Raw genomic sequence first — 26,143 nt, 5'->3', positions numbered from 1 at the left:
CACAATAATTCTAATAATAATTCAAATCTCTCGCTCCATCTTAATCTAATTTCACTTTACCAGTGTGTGAAGTAAATGTAAGGAAGAGGAGGAAGATGAGAGAATAAATCTGCCTTGTGTGAAAAATCTGTAGCTGTAGAGTTCAACATTTTCTCAGGTGATAGTTTGTACAAAAGAGTTTGAGAATCAGTCGTCTAGACCAAATTAATTCAGGCTGGGTTATCTTTTTTATGCCATTAGTATTTGTATTTTCAGTATTCTTTCTATGTTCTGTAATTGCATGAATAAGCACGCAGGTTGACGCGTTTTTATCAGGAAAAGCCCCTAAATAAATAAATAATAACTGGAATAATGGCTCTGTTCTAGTCCCGTACTGTAAGTCAGGGACAGTGTGACAGTGAGCTGGCATGCACCCTGAAACTGACAAAGCTAAATGGAACTTGGCCATCATTAATTCTTTACTGTGCTATTCTTACTCTGACCTGTCAAAATACTTGGCCATGAAAAAAAAAAAAAAAAAAGCTGCTCAAGAATAAATGAGATTAGATAAGATTGTACTTTACTGTCTCACTTGCATTGTGTCTTCAGACAGATGCGCTGTGTATCTTTTTGACTTTTTGTTGTAATCTCACATTCACTTAGTCATTTAAATGCAACACAGTTTGGCAAAGTTTGCGAGGATAGTGTTTTTCTAGAAGAGATGTTGTTGTTCAACTGTCATATACTGGAGGCTTAATGCACATAGTGCTAAAATACTGTACATTCTTGTTCAACATAAACTAACTCGAGGACTCTATGGAAACGATGTGAGGAATCATTATATGCCTGGCATGCCAAGGACTGGATATAGTGTCATAGAAGGAATTTAACACCTATGCCAACAATATAATCTCAAAGCACACGTCGCAGCTCCATTTCATCCATATTTGCTCACAGAAGTATGAGAGTGTATTATTTAAGTACAAAATCATATTTACTTTACTGATTCGGGCCCCAAAGAAAGCATTTCATGCCTGCTTATACACTTTAAATTATTTTAATTTAATATATTTCTGATTCCACAAAAGTGCTAGAGACTAGAATAACTGTGTAAGTATATATGTCATTAAAACTCAATCCTGATGTATCGTTTTAATTATTAAAGAAAAATCTAAGTAAATCCTCAATAGAATTGATTTAAAATTTCACAAACATTTAATTCTCAACTGTATTCTATGTGGAAAAAGAGGCTTATGAAAGGTGCAGTATTTTCTACTTTTCAACTTTCAAATCACAACACACAGCAGTCCAGTGTACACACACACACACACACACACACACACACACACACACACACACACACACACACACACACACACACACACACACACACACACACATGCACTAATCTCCTCACGGTCCCATGTTCCTGACCTTTCCCTGAACTCTTGTGTTTTAAACAGACTTGGTTAATAAAGGTTTACCAATAATCCCTCATCATTTGCCACGAGGAGCATAATTACTTGGCAACAGTGTCAGTAATCATCCTCCCCACGTCGCTCTTTGAAAATCAACTTGTTCCCACCCACCATACGGTGTATTTTGTATATTTATTGTTGCTTTATTTTGGTAAAAAAAACAAAAAAACAAGAACAACAGTTTTTTATTCAGTGTATTTCCCCACATTCCAGAGAACATCCCTACATGTTTCTGATGTTGCTGCGTCTCTTGGTCCAATTGTAAAGGAGTTGTTGTTTGAGAAAAGCCGAGATAGAGGCTCAGGTATGAACTAATCTGCTCTAACCCTACACTAATTAGGATCAAGGCCAGTGGCCACTTTCTCATGGTTATTGATCACCGGCCTCACTACACCCCCCCGCGTCCTGAATCTTGTTTGTGTCTTTGAAATGTAATATCTAGTTCCTATTCAATATCGCACCTTTCCAAACGTTGCTGAGTCTCCTCAGTCAGGCCTCCCATCAGCCTGCTCTATTTCCTAGATCAGTAGACTTTAACTGACCTCATCTGACCCACTCAATATTCATCATCTAGGTGTCTGTTGAACAGCATCACCTCCATCTGCCTCTAGCTCTCGTGCTCACTCTCTGATTTCGACCATAATCACTGTCTCTCTCACTTATTTCACTTGAACTAAATATGAGCTTTATTGCATACACATATATTCATGTCAGGCTACTGTTAACCTGCCGAGACATTTAGAGTGCCCTGACTCTCTAGGGATTTATTATAGTTTATTATATCTGTAGTCGCGTTCTAAAGACTTAAAGCTACAGTGTGGAAATTAGCAGTCAGTTCTGAAACTTATTTGGACACTTAGGGTTTTCATTTTTTTTTGCCGTTTTGCTTTACTAGCGCAATGTTGCTGATGAATGATGTTGTTACAAGATAGATAGATAGATAGATAGATAGATAGATAGATAGATAGATAGATAGATAGATAGATAGATAGATAGATAGATAGATAGATAGATAGATAGATAGATAGATAGATAGATAGATAGATAGATAGATAGATGGTGTCCTAATTTGGTCAAAATACCATAAGGATGAAGCACCACAGCAGTTCAATCACCCTGCCAAAACAGCCCTGTTCAGAACACTCAGTTTAGTAGTATGTCTTTAGGTCCAACTTAAAGGTCCACCTTAAAAAAAAAAAGTAAAACGAAACTTAAGAGACAGGAAATGACATCAGCCACAGAGGCTACTGGGAGCTAACAGCAGTTAGCATTTGGAAAAGTGATCATTTGCAGGCTCTAGCAGGCACATTGCTGTCATATATAACATGTATCCACTGGACAGATAAATCCTCTGAGGCTGGAAGTTTGTGTAGAACTCTGTGCTGCACTGTGGAGCCAAGAATAGAACTTTTGATGGACTTCTGGTTTTCAGATACCTTTGCCCTCGCCAGTACTCTCGCATGTTTTACGGACAAAGCGGAGCTCTGCGAGACAACAATTCCAGGAATTTAGCGCATTGTGACATCCCAGTGAGTGCGAAAGTCAACATCGCGTGTTTCATCTCCTGTACTTAGACTGAGGAGCGCCACAAAAACATGAGTGAGTCATCTTTTTTCACACTTTGCCGACTGATAGTCCTATATATAAGGATTTAAATGATAAAAAAGTGTGACCCCTTTAAAGTTGGCCGAAGATTAGAATCTTCTCTCACAATGTAGTTGTTGCGGGTGGAGTCGAGATGTATCAGAGACTCGTTGAATTTTCACTTCTGTTCAATCTGGTCACAATGCGCCTTCGACCACCTCCCAAAGTAATTTGGCAGATCCGATAACGATCCGTCCTTGGGTGTATTTACACCTGTACTTACAAGTGGTCAGATGCTGTCACAGGAAACACATTTTAATGGCAGGTAATGTAAATGGGGTCAAAACAAAAAAGTAAATAAGTGACAGAAAGTCACTGGACTTCAGTAAAAATAACAAACACAGGAAACATATTCTAATATGCAGGGTGTGACATAGTTTTTTTTATCTAGGTCAGTGTTTTTTTTTTTTTTTTTTTAAATGACCTTGTGTCACTCTTAACTGCCTCCTGTGCGGCGCACAACATGACAAGCGTTCAGATTCAGCGGGCCAGGTGACACTGTGGATGACAGCTCTTGTGGGAGGGGACACGGCACACGCCCTGCATGCAAACACACACTTGAAAACACGTCGCGCATGCACACACTCTCGCTCCTTGCCGCTCCCAGATTACTTGAACTATCAGAGGCGTTAAGAGGATTTTACCATGTGAGAGAGCTGCACTTGAATCCCATGCACCTGATGGCTATTGATCCAGCCTAAGCTTGCAGAGACGGACACAGATGTAGTTGTTACTCTTCTATTCTTTTTGCCACAAACAAGCATGTGACTTTGCTGCTTCTTCATTTTCCAGTGTGCTCGAGCTGTTGGGCTTATTAGCAATGCTGATGTGAGTCTGAGATTGGAAGGGTGATCAGAGTCGCTCACATATGAAGAATGACAAGCAAAAGGTTGCAATCAACAAGCTGTCATGTGAGAAAACGGGACAGAATATCGTGTGCACTCTTCAGGGAAACAAACCGATCAGCCTGGTAACACACGTTGTGTTCGAGTGAACAATTCTCGCCAAGCAACACAAGTTTTATTTACTGTAAATTCCATGACTGTAAATCGTTTTTCGGATATTATTCCAGGCTTTTGCTGAAGATGTCAGATGCAACATCTTACAAAAAGCCTGTATAAAATATTTAGCCATATTTATGGGATTCAAATCTCACACATATTTATTGAAAGGAAGGAAAGATATTGACCAACAAAAAGCCCCTCAAGGGAGCAGAGTAACATTTTGTCGGCAGAAATTGACCCAAAAGTTCGTCGTCCTTCTTCATGCAGGACAATAACAGATACGCCGGGGCAAATATCGACATTTTAACTAACAAATGAAGGCGCTCGAAAGTAAACAGTTGCTGCCAGGTTCACTAGCCAGGCCTCACTACTTCACATCTCCTCAGTGTTCAATACATATGCACTTTATTCTCTATGTTGTGAATGAATAGAGAAATCCTGCACTTTTAGATTTTCACCAATGTTTTGTTTTCTTCAGTTAGACAGACATTTGTGCTGTATCGCTATATGATTGTCTTGCAATGTATTGATTATCACAGAATCGTTGTATCGCGGTATTACTTTTCTCGGACCATGTACCGCTTATCGTATCCTACCGTACCTTACCGTATCGTACCGTATCGTATCGTATCGTATCGTATCGTATCGTATCGCATCGCATCGCATCGCATCGCATCGCATCGCATCGCATCGCATCGTATCGTATCGTATCGTATCGTATCGTATCGTACTATATATGTACCCTGTGATTCCCACACCTACTTAGAATACACCACAGGGGCCTTGCTTTGCTTTAACTTCATTTGCACCTGAAGTAACATCCTTTCTGCAAGTTCCACGATGCACGTGGGGGAAAAGGAGGGGGTGAGTAAAGGAAGAGTCTTCCATTTGTTACAATCTGCAGTCTTACTGTTAGATGTCACTACACACTTGACCTTTAATGTGGTCGAGTCGGTAAACCATCTCTTTGCTCATTCTCAGCCCTGAATTCTGTTAGTCCACTGCTTAGTATTGTATTGTTGTATATAATAAAAGCTAACTAACATACATAAAGTTCCTGAGAATGAGAATAGCTTTTTTTTGTATGTATTTGTTTAATAAAAATTATGTTTTATTGTGTTAGCTCATGTGCAGCTATGGCAAGAAGACATTTGTCAAACAATAAAAGTGTTTTTTTCTTTTCCCCAGTACAGTCAAAGTCTGTTCAGTGACCTTGTGTATGAACTGCTCCTGCATCATGGATTCATAACATTTATCTCTTGCGAGTGTATACTATGTGTTTCGGAGAGGCGACCAATCACTCTCTCTGCTGAATAAAGGATAAGCTGGTGGATTTTTTTCCCCGAGTCCAGCTTTGATTTGGTTATTATGTGTGTATTATGTTTTTCAGCCCTGACAAATGGAGTTGTGAGGTTCCTGCTCAAGGCTGGATTTGGACTCATTTCTTTTAAGTTTATGTGAAATATAGATGACTTTTGGTCACATTTGATTTATGCCTTCTATTCTATTTCATCAGTAAAGGAAAAGCAACAGATTCATCACCGTGTTGTGAGCTTAATGTGACAAAAATATCATATGCATATAAAGCTCTTATTCTCAGAGAGTTGGCATGGTTTCGGCTTCTTTCTTTTTTTTTTTCTTCCTTCCAAGGTGCAGCTGTTTCTCAGAGGATTCTGCACACCTGACTGACAATCATCAGAAAAGGTGTTTTTTTTTTCCTTGTCTTAGCACATTTTAATTAAGGCTGACATTAGCTCATTCACAACATGCATTGCCAGTCTCTCCTGGGCCTTTCTTGGCTGTTTCATTTGCTGGTGTTGAGCCAATGTGTCTGTGTTTGTGAAACCTGTAGTGCTTTAACCACATCTGGGCCCTGCTGGTACTTCTCGGATGTGGTATTACATTTATAAATGATTACCTGATGACAGCAACTGTAATGCACCATTTTCACTGAGGCAGCAACTCTCAACATTACTTGTATTTTTATTTATTCTTTTTTTTTTTTTTTTTTCCCTTATGGGAAATTAAAGGCTGGTGAAAGAATTTTTGCTAATATCCCCCTTTCTGCTATAGATGGGCTTTTGTAAAAGCTGTTATGCAAATAACACGTGGTGGAGAAGATTTTAATTGCTCTCGAAAAAAGTGTTTAGTCATCAACAGTTTTGCAAATGTAAATATTTCAGACATATGATGAGCTGTTTGACATCATTTTTTTTATGATGCTCAGCTGTTTTGAGACTTTCCACGTGAGGGGGGGCTTTTGTGTTGTGGAAGAATAAGGGACAGAAATGAGAAGACAGAGAGAGCAAGTGAAGACCATTTAAAAAAATATATTTGATCTAATCTGTTGTTGTTTTTTTTTGAAGGGAGGAATGCAGCAGGAAACAGGATGCTGTCTCCTTGTCCGATGCCCTTGGAGTGCAGCTTTGCAGTGTGAACTCCCATAAGACCTCTCTTTGTTCTCAGAAGATGAGGGCTGGCAGAGTGTGACCACACACTTACCTGGAGCCATCAAAAGCAGATGGAATAACACTTTTATACCATACAACGCCTTGGCTTTTATCCCGCAGGCTTCCTGGCCACTAACAGGCCAAGACAGTCGACGGTGGAAATACGACGCACCTTTTACTCAAATGAAGAAATCAACTGTCAGTCAGTGGCAGTTTAAAAAAAAAAAAATAAAAATAAAAAACCCAACAACCTAGAAATCTGCATGTGTAGATACATAAATGGCAAATTGAATGTCAGATTTTCATCTTGTTGGAATGCATATTTTGACATTTGCATCAAAGAAATGCGAGATGTGTTATGAAACTGCAAACCACAGCTGTAATTACCGAGATTAATTGAGCAACTGTTACACAAGAAATATTGAAATATTGATTAAGGCGGTGACAGAAAATCAACACTAGATTAATGACACTTTGCAGCAACAATGACAGCCTTGCATATTACGTTTGCGAGAGCCTTGTCAGTGACAGACAGGCCACAATAACGCGTCAGTGTTTGTGTCTCAGTTAATAAAATCCAGCGAAAAGTAACAAGAGTAAGAAAAAAAAAAACACACACCTTGTAGATAAGACAGACAGCGATGTGTCCTATATCCTGTGTCCCACATCTTTCTCTCAGAGGAGCAGGGAGAGATAAGACAAGAGGAGTGAGACTGGAAGGCAGATGAGAAGGTGAGGCAGGGGCCAGTGTTGGATAAACATACAACAGACAGAGCTCCAGTATTATCCTGACAAATCAATGTGAGAGTGACAGTGAGTATTTTTGCTGTAATCAATTAATAGTCTTGATTTGTCCAGTTTTCAAATTAATACACATTTTACAGGAGAGAATGTGGAAAATCTAATTGTGCATTTTTTCATAATTTTCATTGTATTAGTGTTTTGTATTTTCCAATGGAAACGTCAAAGATGTATTATTTGTGTTTAATGATTCATTTCAGAATACTGAAAACCCAAAGGTTATTATTAACAACACATATAGACTAGAAGATGAGCTTTACATTTGCAAAGCTTTGTCACTTTGTAGTTTCGGCTTGATTCAAACAATCACTCGTCAAAATCCACGTTCTACATCCTATAAAACAAGCTCTTTGATGCTTCTCAATCAGGTGGCCCCATTGATCTTTCATAAAGCGATGCTTCTGCCACGTTATGCTTTGTTATGCTTTTCTATTTCCATGGAACAGTCTGTCCATTTCTCTCTCTCTCTCTTTCTTTGTTTACCTGTCACAGTGAAGTAAGAGCTGAATATTAAGAGAGAGAGAGAACAAGGAGACGTGTGTGTGTCGATTGGTAGCATGGTCAAGTGCTGGACTTTGGCACGGGCCATCCATCTGTCACTTTCTTACACCCACCCTGGCACTGACGGGTCATGGCAATGGCAGCCTGAGACAGATGACTAATCTTTCCCTGGTAATGAATGTGACAGCCTCCCCTGAATGCCAAGAGAGCGCTGGTCGTGAAGGTGGTTCCCTTATTGGCAACGAGGAAATCGCATGATGGATATGATGATGGTATGCAAGCATGTCAGTGTCTGCAGAGGGCCAATCGCAAATTGGGTGACAGCGTAGCTGCGATGCATGCTTGGACGAAATTTCATGAGTCATCGTGTAAAAACATTGACACACCACCTCTTTTCCAATGTGTATGTGTGCAAGGGGACCAAAACCTGGTCCTGATGAGGCAGAATCTCATTTGGGTTATATACATATAAATAAATACATATATGTATAAACAGACATATATATGTATATGTATATGTATATATATACATATATGGTAACCCTTTAGATCAGGGGTCACCAACGTGGTGCCCGCGGGCACCTGGTAGCCCGCAGGCAGCCAATACGGTGCCCGCGGGCTCACTTCACTTCACCTCACTTGCATGTATCCATATGATCACTCAGTAAAATATCTTTGATATTGTTTATAAAAACTGGTAATCGTTAGGAGTAAGCACTGGAATGAATGTGTATGCAGTTGAATGCATAATATTAATCATTTAAATGGTAAACAAACAAAAAAATATTATATGGTAGCCCTCCATATTATTTTTTACCCTTAAGGTAGCTCTCTGTCTCAAAAAGGTTGGTGACCCCTGCTTTAGATTATGGAACACATATTCACCATTGATGCTTACTAACAGAACTAGCCCTTTATTAGTAATCATTTAGCACGTATTAACACCTTATTCGACCTCTATTACGACATGAATTAAGATTTTTCCTACATACTAATATGTTAATATGTGTTTAATATTTACTAATAAAGGGCTAGTATGCTACTTTTATGCATGTTATAAATATATTCTGGTAAAAACACAGTTTATTTGACTTTTTCAGGACCAGCAGTTATCATGGGGACAAAAAGCCTGGTCCTGTGAGGCAGAACCTCATTTCTGAGGAAGGTAAGATGTGAGTCATGGGTAAGGTTACGGCTTTAACTTGCTATTAAGGTTAGGGATAACGTTTTAGGGTGACTTAACAATGTCATACATGTCTGTAGTAGACCTCGAGGACAAATGTCTTGTGTTTTGATTGTTAAGACTTGATTTAATGGTTAGGGTTAGAAGTAGGGTAGAGACCCTAGTTGTGAGTGTTTGTCTATGATAATGTCTTTGAGTGCCCTCACTAATAACGCTGTACAAAAAGCCTAGTTCTAATGAGGCAGAACCTCATTTTTGAGGCCCTGGTTATAGTTTGAAGAAACAAGTGAATTGTGGTGATGTTAAGGGGGATTAGTTTATAATTAGACTGGAACCCAAATGAATAGAATTCCATGCAGAGTAAATGTGTGCATGTGTGTGTGTGTGAGTGTGTGGGGAGGGAGGAAGGATAAGGAAGAGCATAAATGAATGACTATGTTAAAAATTAGATTGCACAGGATGTGGTGAAGGAAACATGTCATGTGTAGGAGGAAAATAAGAAGGGCCTTGTTATTGAGGATGATGCATGTATACAGTATATGCACTAACTGTCCTGTCAGGTCAGTGAGTGAGTGAGAGAGTGAGTGACGCTCAGAACCCGCACCAGTCAAATCGTCTTGACTGTGTTGAGAAGCTGAGACCGGTCTTATCTTCACCTCATAATGCGCAGGCGTGATCCTATCTGAGCTCAGCAGGAAAAAAAAAAAAAAAAAAAAAAAAAAAAATCTGTTACCAGCTGAACTAGACGTTGGTGTGCGCTGCTCCTCGTGTGGCGCGCGAGCGAATGCAGCATCTTTTTGGGCAAAAACATTTGTTTACCGCTCGCGAGCAAAGAAAGCAGAGACATGACATGTTTCTCCGGTGACTGATCTCGCCGAGCAACACAATCCAACCTGTGGATAGTGTGCGTGGAGCGCGTCTGTGGCCACCGGCCAGTCTCCGCGGTCTGGGACGCTTTGCCTCGTCCAGCCCCGCTGTGCGTGCGCGTCGTCCACGGTTGGTTCCTCTGTCTGCGTCGGTGTGGGACGCGCTGTTCCCCGCCTGCCCTCAGCTGTGAGCAGGTATTCAGTTTATGAATGGCACTGACATGGAGGAAATACCGTTTCAGAAAGTCAAAACCAGGCGGAAGAGAAGTCACTGTCCTCCGGGTGTCCCCTTGAACACCATCGCGTGCGAGGACGAGTTCGACTGCAAGGAGCTCGAGTCCCTTTTCCAGAACTACAACCTGAAGCTGGAGCAGACGTCAACGCTCAAAGCGCTGGCCGTGCTCATCTTCATGTCATCGACACTGGCCGTGGAGGAGTTGCTGTCCGGCCCCAGTCTCACCATCTCCAAAGGGTCCCACCCGGTGCACTGTGTCATCTTCGTCTCCCTGTTCATCGTAACTAATGTCAAGTACCTGCAAGTGACTCAGCTCCAGCAGATTGTCAACCTGACGCTGCTCTTCGGCTTCACTTTCTCCTTCCTCTGTTGTCCCTTCTCCCTGGGCGCGATGGGCATGGAACCCCCGACCTCCCCGGAGCAAGGCATGTGGCAGCTCATCCTGGTCACCTTCGTCGCCTATGCGCTCCTGCCCGTGCGGACACTCCTGGCTGTTGTGTTTGGAATAATGGTGTCCATCTCGCATTTGATTGTGACAGCCACTTCAGTCACAGTGAAAACACAGAGACTGTGGAGAACGGTACGTGTATGCAGCTGCACACTATGTTACACCCATACTTTTTCCTTATGACTAGGCCTGCTTTTATTGTCATAATTGAACAGTATGTGTAGGCCAGTGCAGTCAAACCCAGCCTTTAGAGACCTCAGTTCAGCACCAAGGACAGCTCCATGTGGTCAGACTTCAGGGTATGTGTCCAGGCTTTGATCAAATTCTTTAAAAGTGTATTTATGTCACTTACTTCTACCAAATCAGGCCCAACTGGGTCAATAAAACTGAGCCATTAAAAAATATAAATAATTAAACAAATAAAATAAAATAAAAGCCTTGGAGATAATACATTTCTGCTTCAATACTTTCCCCTTAACTCTAGCATTCTTAGAGCCGATATCAACAGTAGGGGCTGAAACATGAAACATTGTCTTCAGATCAATATCACCGTTTGACACAACACAATTAGCAAATCACAAAGGTTGCAATTGTTGCAATTTTTTAATTGTTCTGTTATGTAAATTTAAAAAAAATGTGGTCGAAACAATGAATCAATTCAATCTTGTAGTGATATGTAGAGTTACTCATGTTTTGATCACGTGGCGACGAACACATTTACACATTTCAAATTCAACCCCCCGACTTTACACATTGACTTAAGAATATGCCACAAATGTCATGCCATGCAAATACTTGTCAGAACAAATGCAATTAGACATTTCCCCCAAATCGTTCAGTCCTAATTGACAGGACTTGATGAGGGATCGTGTGAATTTGCCATTTATAAAAAGCCACAAAGGTTGCAAAAATGCCAATGTCTTAAAATAGTATATTTATTATTAAACTTGGAACAAAGTTAAAATCATTGTTGCACGTTCAGAAACGCTCATCAACACCTGCGATTACTGGCATGAGCGCCACGCTGTGCAATGCACAGAAGGAAATATGACTTTAATTTATGTCTTCGACACATAGTGAGCCACTCTATAGGCCGTCGCTATAATTGGTTCATATGTGTACGCCCAGAAATAAATGAATATAGATAAAACCGCACAGGGTTCTCTGTGCCCATGGCTGTTTCCCTGAGGAACCTGGAGGAACAGGCTAGGAATGAAGAACCATGTGTGACATCCTGCTAGCACCAGAAGTAGGGCAAAACCGAAGGGGTACACACACACACACACACACACACACACACACACACACACACACACACACACACACACACACACACACACACACACACACACACACACACACACACACACACACACACTATATGCTTTAGTCATGAAATAGAGGGCAAAGTGATGCATGTCATTGGAGAGCTGAATTGGAAACTGGTTCACTACTCTGTATTTTATACACTTTATACCTGTTTTCAGGAAGTCACATGCACACACACACACACATGTACACATGTACACACTCACATTCCTGACTGTCATCAGGTGTGAGGAGGGATGATATGTCACATCAGTCAAACCTTCCCTTGGTAATGGAACATCTCTGCCTCCACACAACACGAAGATTGCGCATTTGACCGAAAGTGAAAACCAGATTTGATCAGTTCATCACCGCCTCAGATGATGACAGGTATTTGCCCGGGAGATTGTTTGTCCATATGCAGGCAGTGAGATACCTGCATAGCCATGTGAAGGACTGCATTAGCTGTACCCATTAAGCTTAGTGATGAGCTGCGTGGTATGATCCTGCTCGGCCCAGGCTCATAATCACCACCGCCCGGCCCCAGGCTACGATGCATTCATGGCTCAATCCAGCTGTAACAACTTATTCTTGAAGTGAACGTAAAGTAGAAACTTGGAAGAAAAGGACGCTACGACGTCGTCATAGAGCGACTCTGCTATAGCTATGTTTAAGAAATTGCCCATATCTCCAAATAGATGGACAATTATGTTCTAACAATAAAATATTTTCCATCAGCTACAGTAAATGTCTAGTTTAGGGTGTTTGTTTCTATGCTCTCACCTCTCATCCAAAAGGCTTCTTCAGTTCTGACTATCTAGTGAGTTTAACCTCTGAGGCTGATACCGGGTCTAGAGAGTCGTCAAGTTGTCCCAGGTTCAGGTTGTTGGTTTCACCTGAGACAAGGTGCGCGGGTCACGGGTCGTGAGAGCAGGTCACCTGAGAGGTATACACGTGTACGCTGTATACACGTGTACGCTGTCACACACGAATGTGGCGCAATAAGGTCAATGATTGCCATCTGAAGGGAAACTGGGTTACCGTGGACTGCAGATAAGCAGAGGAGTGAGTCAGGAGTGTTTCTCCACTCAACTGAAATGTTTGCATTTACTAACTGGAGGCTGCAAAGTAACATGAGCATCATTTGAAGATGTTGACGCGCACCCAAACATCCAAGGCGCCGTGTTATACACTGGACTGGGAGACATGCATGAGATGTTAGTGAAATGTGAGAATGGCAGTGTAAAGCTTACTGGAATATGAATGCCGTGAAATGAAAGTTGGCCGAATTCTTTAGAAGTAAGGGTGACTTCTCATGAGGGAACTGTTATTAATAAGGCCTAAGATAATGAAGAGAATGATTTCTCTTGTATAAGTATTGCTTGTTTGTTCACATGCTAGAGGTTGAACACGGGACCTTGTTTGGTTTGGGAACAAATACATAACAAGTCAAGCGCAGTCAAGTTGAAAAAGAGCTCTTTATTTTCTCTGTGCCCTGCACAAGGTTGAGGGAGTCATGCTGCTGTGAGTCTGACGTGATGGATGAACCAGAGCGCCGATTCTCAGTTTTAATGTCCCAGACACATAAAACAGATAAACAACATGTCCCACCACACGCTCACCTCTCTGAAGTTTGTCAGGCCTGATTTAGGTTTGATGCATTTTTACTCCACATGTTGGAATCAACAGTAAAATCTGCAATCAGAAGAGTAACACAATATATAATGCATCCCCCTACAGGCAATACTTTATCATGCCTGAGTTTGTACTCAATGTAATCAATACAAAACAGCTTCATTTATTTCTATGGAGCTTTTAGGCACATGTCAAGCAATTGTATATAGCAGTCTGCCACCCACATCAACAACTATGTAATTAATCATGAAGAAAACACACAGAGAGAGACTCTGGATTAGTGTGAAACTGACCTCTTTTAGCAACACTAAACGATTTAAATACACACTTGATTAGTGTCAAATGCAACTCCTTCGTGCTACTTTAACACTAAAAAAAAGTTCAATTTAACACTACTCCAGAATGTACTTAGTCTTGGCCACACTTTTTGTTCAAGTTACTGTTTTAGTGTTACTTTAACACTTACACATTTGCAAGGCTGAGGTTGTCAAAAGTGCAGAAAACACATCAGATATGAGAAATTTTGAAGCTACTGCTTATGTAAGTTTACCTTAGCATGTTAAGGGGCCATTCAGTTTCAGTAAAGCCAACAGCTACACTTGCAAATGTGTGCATACTGTGTCTTACATACTCTCACATGGATGTATTTTGCAACATACATCCTCTATTTAACCTGGAAAAAGCCTCACTGAGATTAAAAATCTCTTCAAGAAGGCAGCAGAGCAACATCACAGTCACACGTTACATTAACACAAAGAGACATATAACAAATGAATTAAACACAGCATCCGACCAGTATAATACAGGATCAAGGACAAAACCAATTATCATACAGGTGCAGTTTCTAAAATGGTCTTGCACTGAATTTAGAAGCAGTCACATCCACCAAGGGAGTTTCTCTCTCCATCCCTCAAAAACCGACTTAAACTCCCCCACAGACATCAGTTCTGACAATTTCTGGCAATAACAAAGGCATAGCCTTTGGCGTACAAATGTAGAACATTTAATGTATCCTGATTTGACTAGTTAGGTTGTATTTATAGGGACATATAGGGAAAACACAAGTCATTGCAGCAGCCGTGCCGCAACTGCTACATTATGTTTGTTTTCGACAACTTTAGTGAAGATTTTAAACCACATGTGGTGCTTTTTTCTTCTTCTTCTTCTTCCCTGTTTGTAGTTGGTTGCCAACACAGTGCTGTTCACAAGTGTCAACTTGTCAGGGCTGTTTGTGCGCATCCTGACAGAGCGAGCCCAGAGGAAGGCCTTCCTGCAGGCTCGCAACTGCATCGAGGAGAGACTCCGCATGGAGGACGAGAACGAGAAGCAGGTACAGGGAAGTGTACTGTACACTGGTGAATCTGTGGGTAAAATTAGACGTGTGTGCCACCCCACCACTCCCCCCCCCCCCCACACACACACACACACATACACCCAACCCCCACCCCTACCCCCCACCTGCTCTGGTGCTGTGAGTCATTTTTGACACGTTATTCGTTTCTGTTTAATTTCGTACCTTTCTGTCTCGCACATTTGTGATATGTATCCTATTTAAACTTACTTTATCTTTCCCTTTCTCTTTAACACACACACACACACACACACACACACACACACTCAGGAGCGCCTGCTAATGAGTCTGTTGCCCAGGAACGTAGCTATGGAGATGAAAGAGGATTTCCTGAAGCCCCCAGAAAGGATCTTTCACAAAATCTACATCCAGCGCCATGACAATGTCAGGTAGGATCCTCACATCAACCCAATATACTGCATTTAGAATCTGCTCTATAGCTGTGAGCGAACTTAACCAATTTTAACAGTGGCATTTGGACTAGGATAATCTATGGTTGAAATACTGGAATAAATGCCAAAGCAAATAAATATAGACAGAATATAGTGCGATCAGACCCAACATTATCCAAAAACATGAACACATCCCCAGGCTGCAAAAACTGAAACATTCCATTTTTCACAGTGAATATCACGTTAGGTCCCTGACACACTTAATATATCTATCATCAGATTACTTATTGTCACGTAAATGGCAGATTTTTGTTTGGTGAATTGTGGAGCAAGCTGATTTGAGATGATGATTGATTGCTGTGCTGAGGCTAATGTGCCAGTGGTGTCAACTTCTGGGCCATGAGTAAACCAACATGCTGCATAGGAAATACATGTTAAGATTGTAGAGAGGATATAGATCAGTGGGCTCAGTATATTTAAAGAATATACATAAGAAAATAATAATCCATGTCCGATATGATTTAAGACATATTTTGCAGTCAAAGCAATATATATATATATATATATATATATATATATATATAAATGTAATCTGTGAGGAATAGTTGTCGGCTGTAAGTATAGTATAAGTGAAATAATTGAGGAAAGTGTGAAGTTGCAGAACTTCCTGTTCTGCATTATGTACCCGCACCTTTTCAACAGCTGTGAATACAATTTGCTACCAAGTGTTGGACAATGACGATGGGTCAAACTATAGATTTATTATGATATATCGTTGTAATTTCTCGTGCAATTCCCCCCTCCGTTGGTTAAAACTAAAGCTACTTTTCAAAGATTTTCACACAGTCTGCATTAGGTAGAGTTTACTTCACTATGTTCTGAGGCTGTGGGCAGCGTTTGATCTGATTAACCCTCCAGCCTTGGATATATTGTGCCAATCAGTCAGTAAAAAAAGCATATGGCTCCGAAATGTCAAATATAAAGTTTGTTTGACAAGATACAGTATGTGTAATGTTAAAAAATACCCAAAACCCATGCTGATATTGATAGTCTGCATTACCAACATGCATCTCAGCTAAACAATTCATCTCTCAGTTCATTTTTAATGATAGAATTAGATCTTTGCACTTTATTGAGTATACAAAATTATACCATATTCTAACAACAACAACTGCAATGCAGCAGTCCATTGAATTGCTATAATTATTTAATTTTATTGTCAATATTTTAATGTTATTTACTGTAGATTTCAATGTGGCTGCAGCCGAAATGCAAACTGTTTCCACTGTTCCATTAAGTGTTTTGAACAAAGTTTGTTAGCATTTGAAAAAACAAGTGCCGCTAAAGTATAATGTTTTGCATATGGTAGAATACAGAATTCATGAATTTCGGTGACTGCGGTCACTGGATGCACCCTGTGTGAAAGCAATGACAAGTGATTTACAGTATTGCACTCTTCAAAAAAAACTTTTCTTATCATCACTACCATTATGTGGAGTCACTTTCTGTATTACTGAATCTCTTGTTATCATGCACCAACATTTCCTTGTTTCCTTTTCTTATCTTTTCCTCTTCCTCCTCTCCTCTGTGTTCTCAGAGCAGCAGAGGCTTGAGCAGGAGAGTTTGCTTAGCCCCAGGATTAAGTTGCTTCAGGGGATTAAATGCAATGGAGACAACATTTGTGTTGCATAATGCTGGGTGTGTGTGTACGCACTTGTAGTTGTTACCTCTTTAGGATCTAAACACTGACCTTGTCCTCATGGAGCCCAAAACCTGGACCTAATTGGGCAGGACCTAATTTCTGAGGAACTGGTTATGTTTAGGGCTACAATTTGAATTGTACTTAAGTTAAAGGGGACATATAATACAAAATCAACGTTTTAATAATTTAAATCCTTATATTCGGGACTCTGGAGGCCCTATCAGTCGACAAAGTGTAAAAAAAAGATGACTCAGTCATGTTTTTGTGGTCCTCCTCAGTCTAAGTACAGGAGATGAAACATGCGATGTTGACTTCCGCGCTCACTGGAACGTCACAATGCGCTAAATTCCTGGAATTGTTGTCTCACGGAGCTCCGCTTTGTCCGTAAAACATGCGAGAGTGCTGGCGAAGGCAACGGTATCCGAAACCTGGAAGTCCACAAAGTCTGCGAAATGTTCTATTCTTGGCTCCACAGTGCAGCACAGAGTCCTACACAAACTTCCAGCCTCAGAGGATTTATCTGTCCAGTGGATACATGTTATATATGACAGCAATGTGCCTGCTAGAGCCTGCAAATGATCACTTTTCCAAATGCTAACTGCTGTTAGCTCCCAGTAGCCTCTGTGGCTGATGTCATTTCCTGTTCCTTAAGTTTCGTTTTACTTTTTTTAAGGTGGACCTTTAAGGTGGACCTAAAGAGATACTACTAAACAGAGCGCTCTGAACAGGGCTGTATTGGCAGGGTGATTGAACTGCTGTGGTGCTTCATTCTTATGGTATTTTGACCAAAGCATGTCACAGACATGTTCACGGGACACCAGGGAACTAGGTTCACTTGGAGAAATAGGGTATAATATGAGTCCTTTTAGGATTAATCATTACAGTTTTGTTACATTTTCAAAAATCTTCATATCGTCTGCATTACCATTTCATTCATCTTATCTTAACAGTTTATTTCACCAACAAACAACATCATACATGTCTCAAAATAAGAGTCTCAGGAAGCAAACACTACACTGTCACTCTCAACACAAAATACTGCAGCGAGCATTACATGCAACACGTTATTTTTAAAGTAGATTTTTCTGAAGTTTGTGTTTTAGTACAGAACGTTGACTGTTTAAATGATTGTATTTTGTACCAAGAACCAATCATCAATGCAACAGTTTACATTTTTGCTTTATATATCTTTTCATGGTGATTTACAGGACTTGGGGTAGAATGAACAACACAACATGTTGGCCACGTTTTTTTTTTTTTTATCAACATCACATATTATATCTTCCTTGGCAATCCACCTTGGGAAGAGTCTTTTAGAATATCAAATCAAATCCTGGCAGGATTCAGGACAAAATATATCTGCTACTTGCATTCATGGCGCCCAGCAAGGACAGCTTGTCATGTGGAGAGTGGTCATAAACCTTCCACCTCCACATGGAGGGGGAAAAAAACCCACTTGATGTGGTTCAGGAAGGGCAAGTATGGAGGCAAAAAAAGGACATGGTGACTGCAGCACAGTGGTGGAAGACCACATTATTCATTCATTCATTCATTCATTCATTCATTCATTCATTGTCTACAGCTTTATCCTCCACATGAGTGTCACAGGGGGTTGGAGCCAGCTGACATAGGGTGAAAGACGGCGTAAACCATCGACAGGGCAAAAACACAGAGCAACATCTTCTCAGAGTGGAAGTCAATGCAGTGTCCTCAAAAGAGTAGCTGCACAAACGTGTGTTTGTGTGTGTTTACGTGCAGTGTTTAAATATGGACACCTCTCGGTGGAGCTCTGCTGATTGCCTTTGTGCCTCAGACTCTTTCAGATAGCGCCACCCTTTGAGCGCGATCTAGACTGGATGCAGATGTGATTTATGTGATTGGGCTGGACTGTAATTAGAAAGTAAACAGTGCACAGTTTACGTAGGGTTTACTTCATTATGTTCTGAGGCTGTGGGCAGTGTTTGATCTGATTAACATTCCAGCCTCGGAGATATTGTAGCAATCAGTCAGTAAGAAAGGAATATGACTCCAAAGTGTCAAATCTGAGGTTTGTTTAACAAGATACAGAATGTGTAATATTAAAAATCCCAGAACCCCATGCTGATATTGACTTTGACCTGTCAAAGATATAATTGTTTCATTGATAAAGCATTTTTATTATTCATATAATTCATGATGTAAAAACAGTCATTAATTATTATGAGCCTGCATTATTTACTGTCACGTTTCTCTTTAATATAAAGAGCTTTTTCATTAATAATCAGCTATACACCTTGTTTAATTCACACACATTTTCATTATGTGTGCTTTTGTAATTGTACTCCTTAAAAAAATGTGGAATCAGAGGAGTAGCACTTTGCTAGGCAAGGCAAGGCATGTTTATTTGTATAGCACATTTTATACACAAGGTAACTCAATTTGCTTACCTTGAAAACAAAATAACATTTAAAATTTGAAATAGAAAAAAAGAAAACAAAAAGCTGGACTGAAATGGAGATGAGCGTAGCATAAAACAATAATTTTCTCTGAAATTAATAAATAAATTGTTAATATAATATCAAGTGCAGTAGATATAAAATGCTCAGTCATAAGCATATTATGAGACAATAAGTGGTTTTTAACCTGGATTTAAAAATATTCACATTGAAATGCTGCTTTGCCATATTTGATTTGAAATCTGGGCTCGACTATCTGACCTGAATCAGTAGATCTCAGAGTCCGAGGAGGTGAATGTATTCTGGACATAAACCATTTAGTGAATTAGTCTCTTCTATTACACTGATCTTTAGCTAAACAGTTACAAAAGAAAGGAAAACAATATAAAGAAATCAATCATGTCAATTCACAACTGCTAAATATTGAGTGTGGGGTTCCCCAGGGCTCAGGGCTGGGACCATTGTTGTTTTTGTTGTATACTTATGATTGAATATGAATATGCTGTGAGGATAATTTGGAACAACTCTTGAACCTGCAAAAAAAACTGATCAACTGACTTCTTGCCAGCAGTTTTCATACTCTTCATAGATGCTAATTCACTCAAAAGAAGTAAACCTAGCAATGTAAAATGTTGTTGGCACCTTGCATTCTCCTCTGCGTTACCCACATTTATTGTCCAGACATCAGCACATCCTCTGCCCACACACTGCAGCTCCACAGGGACCCATCCAAAACTTAACCTATCAGTTGCCACATGGCTTGTGTCCTCTGCTATGTGATTAAATCCGAATCACATTTGCCAAATTAGCTGGCGGTAATGCCTCCCACAGAGGGAAAGGGGAGATTATCATCAATGGGGGAATAACTTTCCTCAAATATGTTCCGTTGGAGAGGACATTCTGAATGAGAGTTTGAGGGAGTTTGAATTAAACAATATTAGATATTAGATAAGTTCTAGTTACCACAGGAACAATCATGCATGGCTTTTAAATGCTTAAGTGCGGCGATTTGTCTGACATTGAGTTTAATGAGTCAGAAGCTTGAGTTGGGATTGAGGTCTTGACCTGTGAGTCGTGAGTAGAGGCTGGAGTAACTTAGAGCTGTGGCTGGGAATTTTTTTTTTACACAACTGTACACTCTATTTTATGCAGATACAATAACCTACATACACAAACCTCACTGATTTAATTAAGGTGTGTGTGTGTAAATGCGACAAAACACTGCAAGCACATGGGGAATATTTACGATCTGGTGTCTGACGTGCTACCATTGCACCACAGTCTGCCTGTGCCTGGATCCTGGATCCTCCATCTTGCCCTATCCCTTGTGTCTTAGTTACTTCTCCCATTTTATTCTTTATCTTTCTGTAACGGAGAACAAGTTGCAACACTTTTTTGCCATCCATAAATTGCATTACTACCACTTTTTTATATCTCCCACATTCATTTAAGCATTATTACCAGCCTCTTTTGGCACGCAGAAAGAGTTTACAGACAATGTCACCGTAATAGTTTCTTTGACAAACTGAGGTTGCTGGTCCCACTATATCTTCAGTGGTACACTACAAAGCTGACCTTGTCTTTGAATGGAACGCAGAGCGCACATGCTGTGAAGTACCTGTGGGTGAAATGAGGTAAACACAGCCAAAAATAACCGACTGTGCTGAAGTTCACATGAGGTCGCACAAGGCATTGGCACCATGCACTCAACTGACTCCTCCGTGCGGCACATCATGTCAGGTTCACGTGCAGTCGCAAATACAAACGGGTGCGTCGGGTTGTTTGTTATCCAGAATGTCCTCCAGTCCATTTGTCCCCAAGTCGTCACACAGTCCTGTCATCACGTCGCAGTGGGATGGAACATACTGTACACATATTGCTTTGGACAGACATTGAAGTTTTACTTAAAAAAAAAATCAGGAATCTGAAATTGTTTGCCACAAATAAACGAGTCAACTCCCCTAAATAGCCACCAGTCATAAGTGAGTGGTTCCAAATATGACAGCATGGTTTTAGAGAGTTTTTTTTTATGTGAGAAGTTCATTGAGGCGGTGGTAATTCAAATCTTTAAAAAGAAAACCTGAGCTGACACCTAATATATTCAACTACTCCTGAATGATTGTTACAAATGGATCGGATGGAAGCGATGTTTGCTTTTACACTCAACTTCTTACCTTTTCAGTCCTTCAAAGCGAGAGAAATACAGGTGATCAGCAGTTTCACTTTTTAGATGCTTTGTTTAAAACAATTAACAGTAAGAGCTGCAATGGTTTTGGCTTTGTGTCCAGAGCAGTCGAGAAGCAAAATAACTCGTGTTACCTCAAGGGATTTAATAACTGGGCATGTGTTGTGTAGGCAGATAACTCCAAATAAATTAGCTATTTATCCAGGTTTTTTTGTGGCCACTGATCTTGAAAAACAATTACCGCTTTAAGATCAGCCCTTTTTTTTCACAGTTTAAGTGAATTATACTTCACTTAGTTTACTCTCGCACACACACACACACACAATTGAATGCACTGAATATTTTGTTACCCACACTTGTTTGCAGATTGAAACAAGTCCAATGCCCCTCATCACAGAGACATCTGTGAAAAAAACTGACATTTAGCAGCTCTACCCCCCCCCCCCCTTCCACCTCACAGATCCAGCACTCTGTCACTCTGTGAACACTCCAGCCCACATGAAGACAGCAGCCTGGCATGAGCGCGAGGGCTGCAGACATGCAAGTTGTTCAGGACAGTCAGAGATTGATGGCTAATCCCCCTCACTGTTCTAAATTAAGACATTAAGAAATTAAGAGTAACCTTTCCCTCCAGGGCACATTCTCAGTCAAAATCTTATACAGCACAGAAACTCCTCTGTGCAAAGTTTGAATATATGTTTTGTTATTTATTAAAACCGACTGAGCTGTTAGCTGTCTTTCCATTATGTGGAAAACTAAAGTGCCACACAGTTGGTGTAGTGGTTTGCACTCTTGCTTTTGGATCAAGGGCCTTCCTGCATGGAGTTTGCATGTTCTCCCCGGGGGGGAATGGATTTTCTTCAGGTTCTCCAGTTTCCTCCCACAGTCCAAAGACATTCGGAGTTGGGGATTAGGTCAATGGGACGCTCTAAATTGACCATGAGTGTGAGAGTGGATGGTTCTTTGTCTCTATATATGTGTTTCCCTGTGATGGACTGGCGGTCTGTCCATGGTGTACCCTACCTATCGCCCTATGTCAGCTGAGATTGGCACATCTCATCCCGTGACCCTCACGTGGAGGATAAAGCGGTAGAAGATGGATGGATGTATGGAAAGTAATGGGTCACAGGTAGTCCTATAATTATTTTGAAGCCCCGTTGTTGCAATTTCGTGGGCAGCACCAAGACAAGGGTGAAACTGGGGAAGAAGAGCATGTTAGAGCTTACTGAGAGCAGCTGTCAACCACACCATAGCCTTGTCTTAAAGGTTTAGTGAGTCAGAATTAGTGACATCTAAAGGTGAGACTGAATATTCTACTAAACAAAGGACACCTCTGCAATGGTTGTCTGCTCATACCACAAACATGGCAGTGCGAGATGGTTGCCTTCATAAAACAAGGCCCTTGCCTAAAGTGCATATAAAAGATAACTTTTCAATTTTTAATTTCACTCTAAATGGGGCCAAAGTTTTTAAAAAATGGATGTCATGCTGTGTTGGGTTGAAGAGGACCTGAAACTAAACCGGAAAAAGAATGTTTTATGGACACAATAAATCAAGTGATAAGTGCAGTCACTTTTTCCTTAGACATACAAAAAACAGTCATCTTTTTAAAACCAGTGGAGTTGTCCTCAGGCCACATGGTGGAGTAGCGGTTAGCACTGTTTCCCTGCATCAGAACAAGGGCCTTTCTGCATGGAGTTTGCACTTGTGTGCGTGGGTTGACTCCCGGTACTCAGGCTTCCACCAACAGTCCAAAAACTTGCAGATGGACGCTCGAAATTGTCAAAAGATGTGAGTGTGAGAGTGAATGGTTTGTCTCTAAGATGGACTGGCAGCCTGTCCAGGGTGTACCCCACATTTCACCCAATGTCAGCTTGATTTGTGGATGTGGAGGATAAACCGGTAGACAGTGGATGGATGGATGGTATTATCTTACAGTACATGTCCCCTGGTGGCTATTTAAGAAAATACCAGGTTTAACACTTCCACATTGGCAGCACTCTCTTGGCCCAAAGACGACATCATCAAATTATTCACTGCCCATCCTCTGACCAAATGACTATCACTCAGAACCAAAACTGCATGACACGGTTGACAACAAGTATTAATACGTTCCTCCACTTATGAATGAAAAAGTCAAGTCAGTTTCGATATGCTGAATTACTTAAAGTAAAATTTTAAACCTCAGGCACTTTTAGTCTGATATGCCAACTGTCTGAAGAGAACAGTTCACCCCGAGAGGTTGACAGCACCTTGATGGCTGCATTATTTCTAAGAATGGCTGCTCTCCAGCTCCTAACAGGACGTGTCTCCATCCCAATCCCTGTGAGAATGCTCTCATTTCTATTTTGAGTTTGCTCTGCTCGACTATGCTGCCTGTCAGTTAGAGAGAGAGAGAGAACAGGCTCTCTCTCTCCCCTCTTCGCTCTCTTCCACACACACCTTTTTTTTTAAAACTCCTGCTACAGGTCATTAATTTCACTGTTTGATTAGTTTGCTGCAAACACATTATCCAATGAGAACGTTCAAATTGACTTTGGCTGAGGCTTCCTGAATATCGTTTAAAACAAATTCCTCGGCGCTAATCTGATCAGGCACTCAATAATCTTGTTTTGGTTTATACAGTATAACACACCGCTATAAATAACCTGCATTGACTCATTCGCTTCTTTTCTTCCTCTCTGACAGCATCCTCTTTGCAGATATAGTTGGTTTCACCAGCCTGGCCTCCCAGTGCACGGCGCAGGAACTGGTTAAACTGCTCAACGAGCTGTTTGGAAAGTTTGACGAGCTCGCCACGGTGAGTCCCTTCCTCGATCAAATATTCCTCGGTAACATTCAATTTTGGGTTGCTTGTCCTGCTCTGGCCACAGGCTGCCGGCACATGCCACTGTAGTCCTAGCTTAGCATAATGTCACAGAGAATACTGAAGGCCCATATGATGCTTAATGTGATTATCCAGCGCTTCATTTGAGAAAGAGTTGACAGGCCTCTTTAATCTAGTCCAGATTTACCCTGGGCAAAACCTCGCCTCCACTCTGGCCGCATGAATGAACTGAATGAAGAGGCCACTAAGTTGCACTCATCCCAGTCTTTCCTGGTTGGCGTGTGGAAAAGATTTCAGCTTGCCCATCTGTCATTATTTCACTCTTTGTGATTTCAGTGCTGAAAATCCTCTCAACTGCTGACACTCTGAAATGTGATGCTGTTGACACCACCGTCAACTGTCTCCTTGGCTTGTTTTTACTCATATCTATGACAATAGCTGTATCTTTTGCAAGAACAATGCACAAAGAAACATTCATTTGCTGTGCTCAGTTTCAGCACAGTTGCTATTTTCCACCCATAGTCCAAGACGAGGTACTTAAATAAATTAGGAAAATAATCCAGAATCAGAATTAACATGTCCCTCCAAAAATGTATTGTGTCCAGGGTGTTAAGTTTGGTGAACCCCCGCACATTGTCCAGTCTGGCCTCTATTACTTACACCAGCCACATGCCCTTGTTAAATCCACTAATCCATCGGATTACAACTAACCCCGTTTTACTGTCATAGAAGTTTTCATTTTGCTTTTGAGAGGATCTATTTTAAACTTGTTTGTTTACCCTGGACAAAATTAGAACCAAAAAAAAGAGATATTGTTAATTTTGGATCAATGCCATGTTTGACTACAGACGATAAGCGTGATTTTCATGTTCTAAAGGCTTTGAAGAGATGCTGTCTTCAGTTTTTGTGTGCCTTTGTGATTCTTTTAGTTACACCTGATCATTCCAATTTCCACTTGGTTGTTTGGCACCGAGCCTCATGTTTCACTGAAAGGCTGCCCCCAGCATTGAAACATGTCATTAAATGTTCTAGCCTTTACCCTGACCCAAAGGCCCACTCATTCTAATCCACTTTGGCAGGAAGTGGCACCATCACCAACTCATAGCTGTGGTCACTGTGGCCACGCAGACTCTTGTCGTTCCATATGAAGAGCGGGCGATGCCACATGGCCACTGGTTATAGTCTCATTATACCATTCCAGCACCATCCCCACACCACCTGTCCACTCTTTAGACTCGTCAAGCTGCATGGGAAGTGGGCCAGGAACGCAGTGTTCTTCTGAAGTGCTGCTGGTGGAGAAGAACAATCCTTCATTTCCTTTCCTTTCCTTTCCTTTCCTTTCCTTTCCTTTCCTTTCCTTTCCTTTCCTTTCCTTTCCTTTCCTTTCCTTTCCTTTCCTTTCCTTTCCTCTCCTCTACTCTACTCTCCTGCTTTCAAGTTTCATTAATTTTTAAAAGAGGAATTAATCGGTGTGACTTGTGAAAAATTCTTATTTTTGACTGACACAGTCGTCTACAGTACGTATGCTCTTGCGTGTCATGTGTTTCAAGTAGATATGCCTTACCCAGAGGGATATACCAATATACATTAGTCTTGCGAAGGTAATGGTCAGTAATGAAAAAAAAAAAGAAATACCACAAAGTGCCGCGGGTCCTTGTTGATGCATGAATTTTAATTTTGGCAGCGGTAGCCAAGTTCAGCAAGAGCCAGGGTCTTAAA

General features: G+C 40.8%; 1 protein-coding gene across 2 annotated transcripts in view; it reads left to right on the top strand.

Annotated features, from left to right (window-relative positions):
• Window positions 1–10,112: 10,112 nt before the first annotated feature.
• Window positions 10,113–26,143, top strand: part of LOC310927917 (adenylate cyclase type 1-like) — a gene marked incomplete at both ends in the record, with an annotated part of 35,106 nt that continues 19,075 nt past the window's right edge. For both annotated transcript variants that reach the window (XM_083890342.1, XM_083890341.1), the window contains 4 exons: window positions 10,113–10,721; window positions 14,713–14,862; window positions 15,154–15,272; window positions 24,286–24,397. In XM_083890342.1, the coding sequence (XP_083746468.1) occupies window positions 10,113–10,721; window positions 14,713–14,862; window positions 15,154–15,272; window positions 24,286–24,397 (990 nt within the window). The remainder of the gene's footprint in view (window positions 10,722–14,712; window positions 14,863–15,153; window positions 15,273–24,285; window positions 24,398–26,143) is intronic.

Source organism: Microchirus variegatus, assembly GCF_963457635.1.
Source record: "Microchirus variegatus genome assembly, chromosome: 5".
Classification (NCBI taxonomy): Eukaryota; Metazoa; Chordata; class Actinopteri; order Pleuronectiformes; family Soleidae; genus Microchirus; species Microchirus variegatus.
The sequence above is the reverse complement of the archived record's forward strand: the minus strand, read 5'-3'. Positions and strand labels throughout refer to the sequence as shown.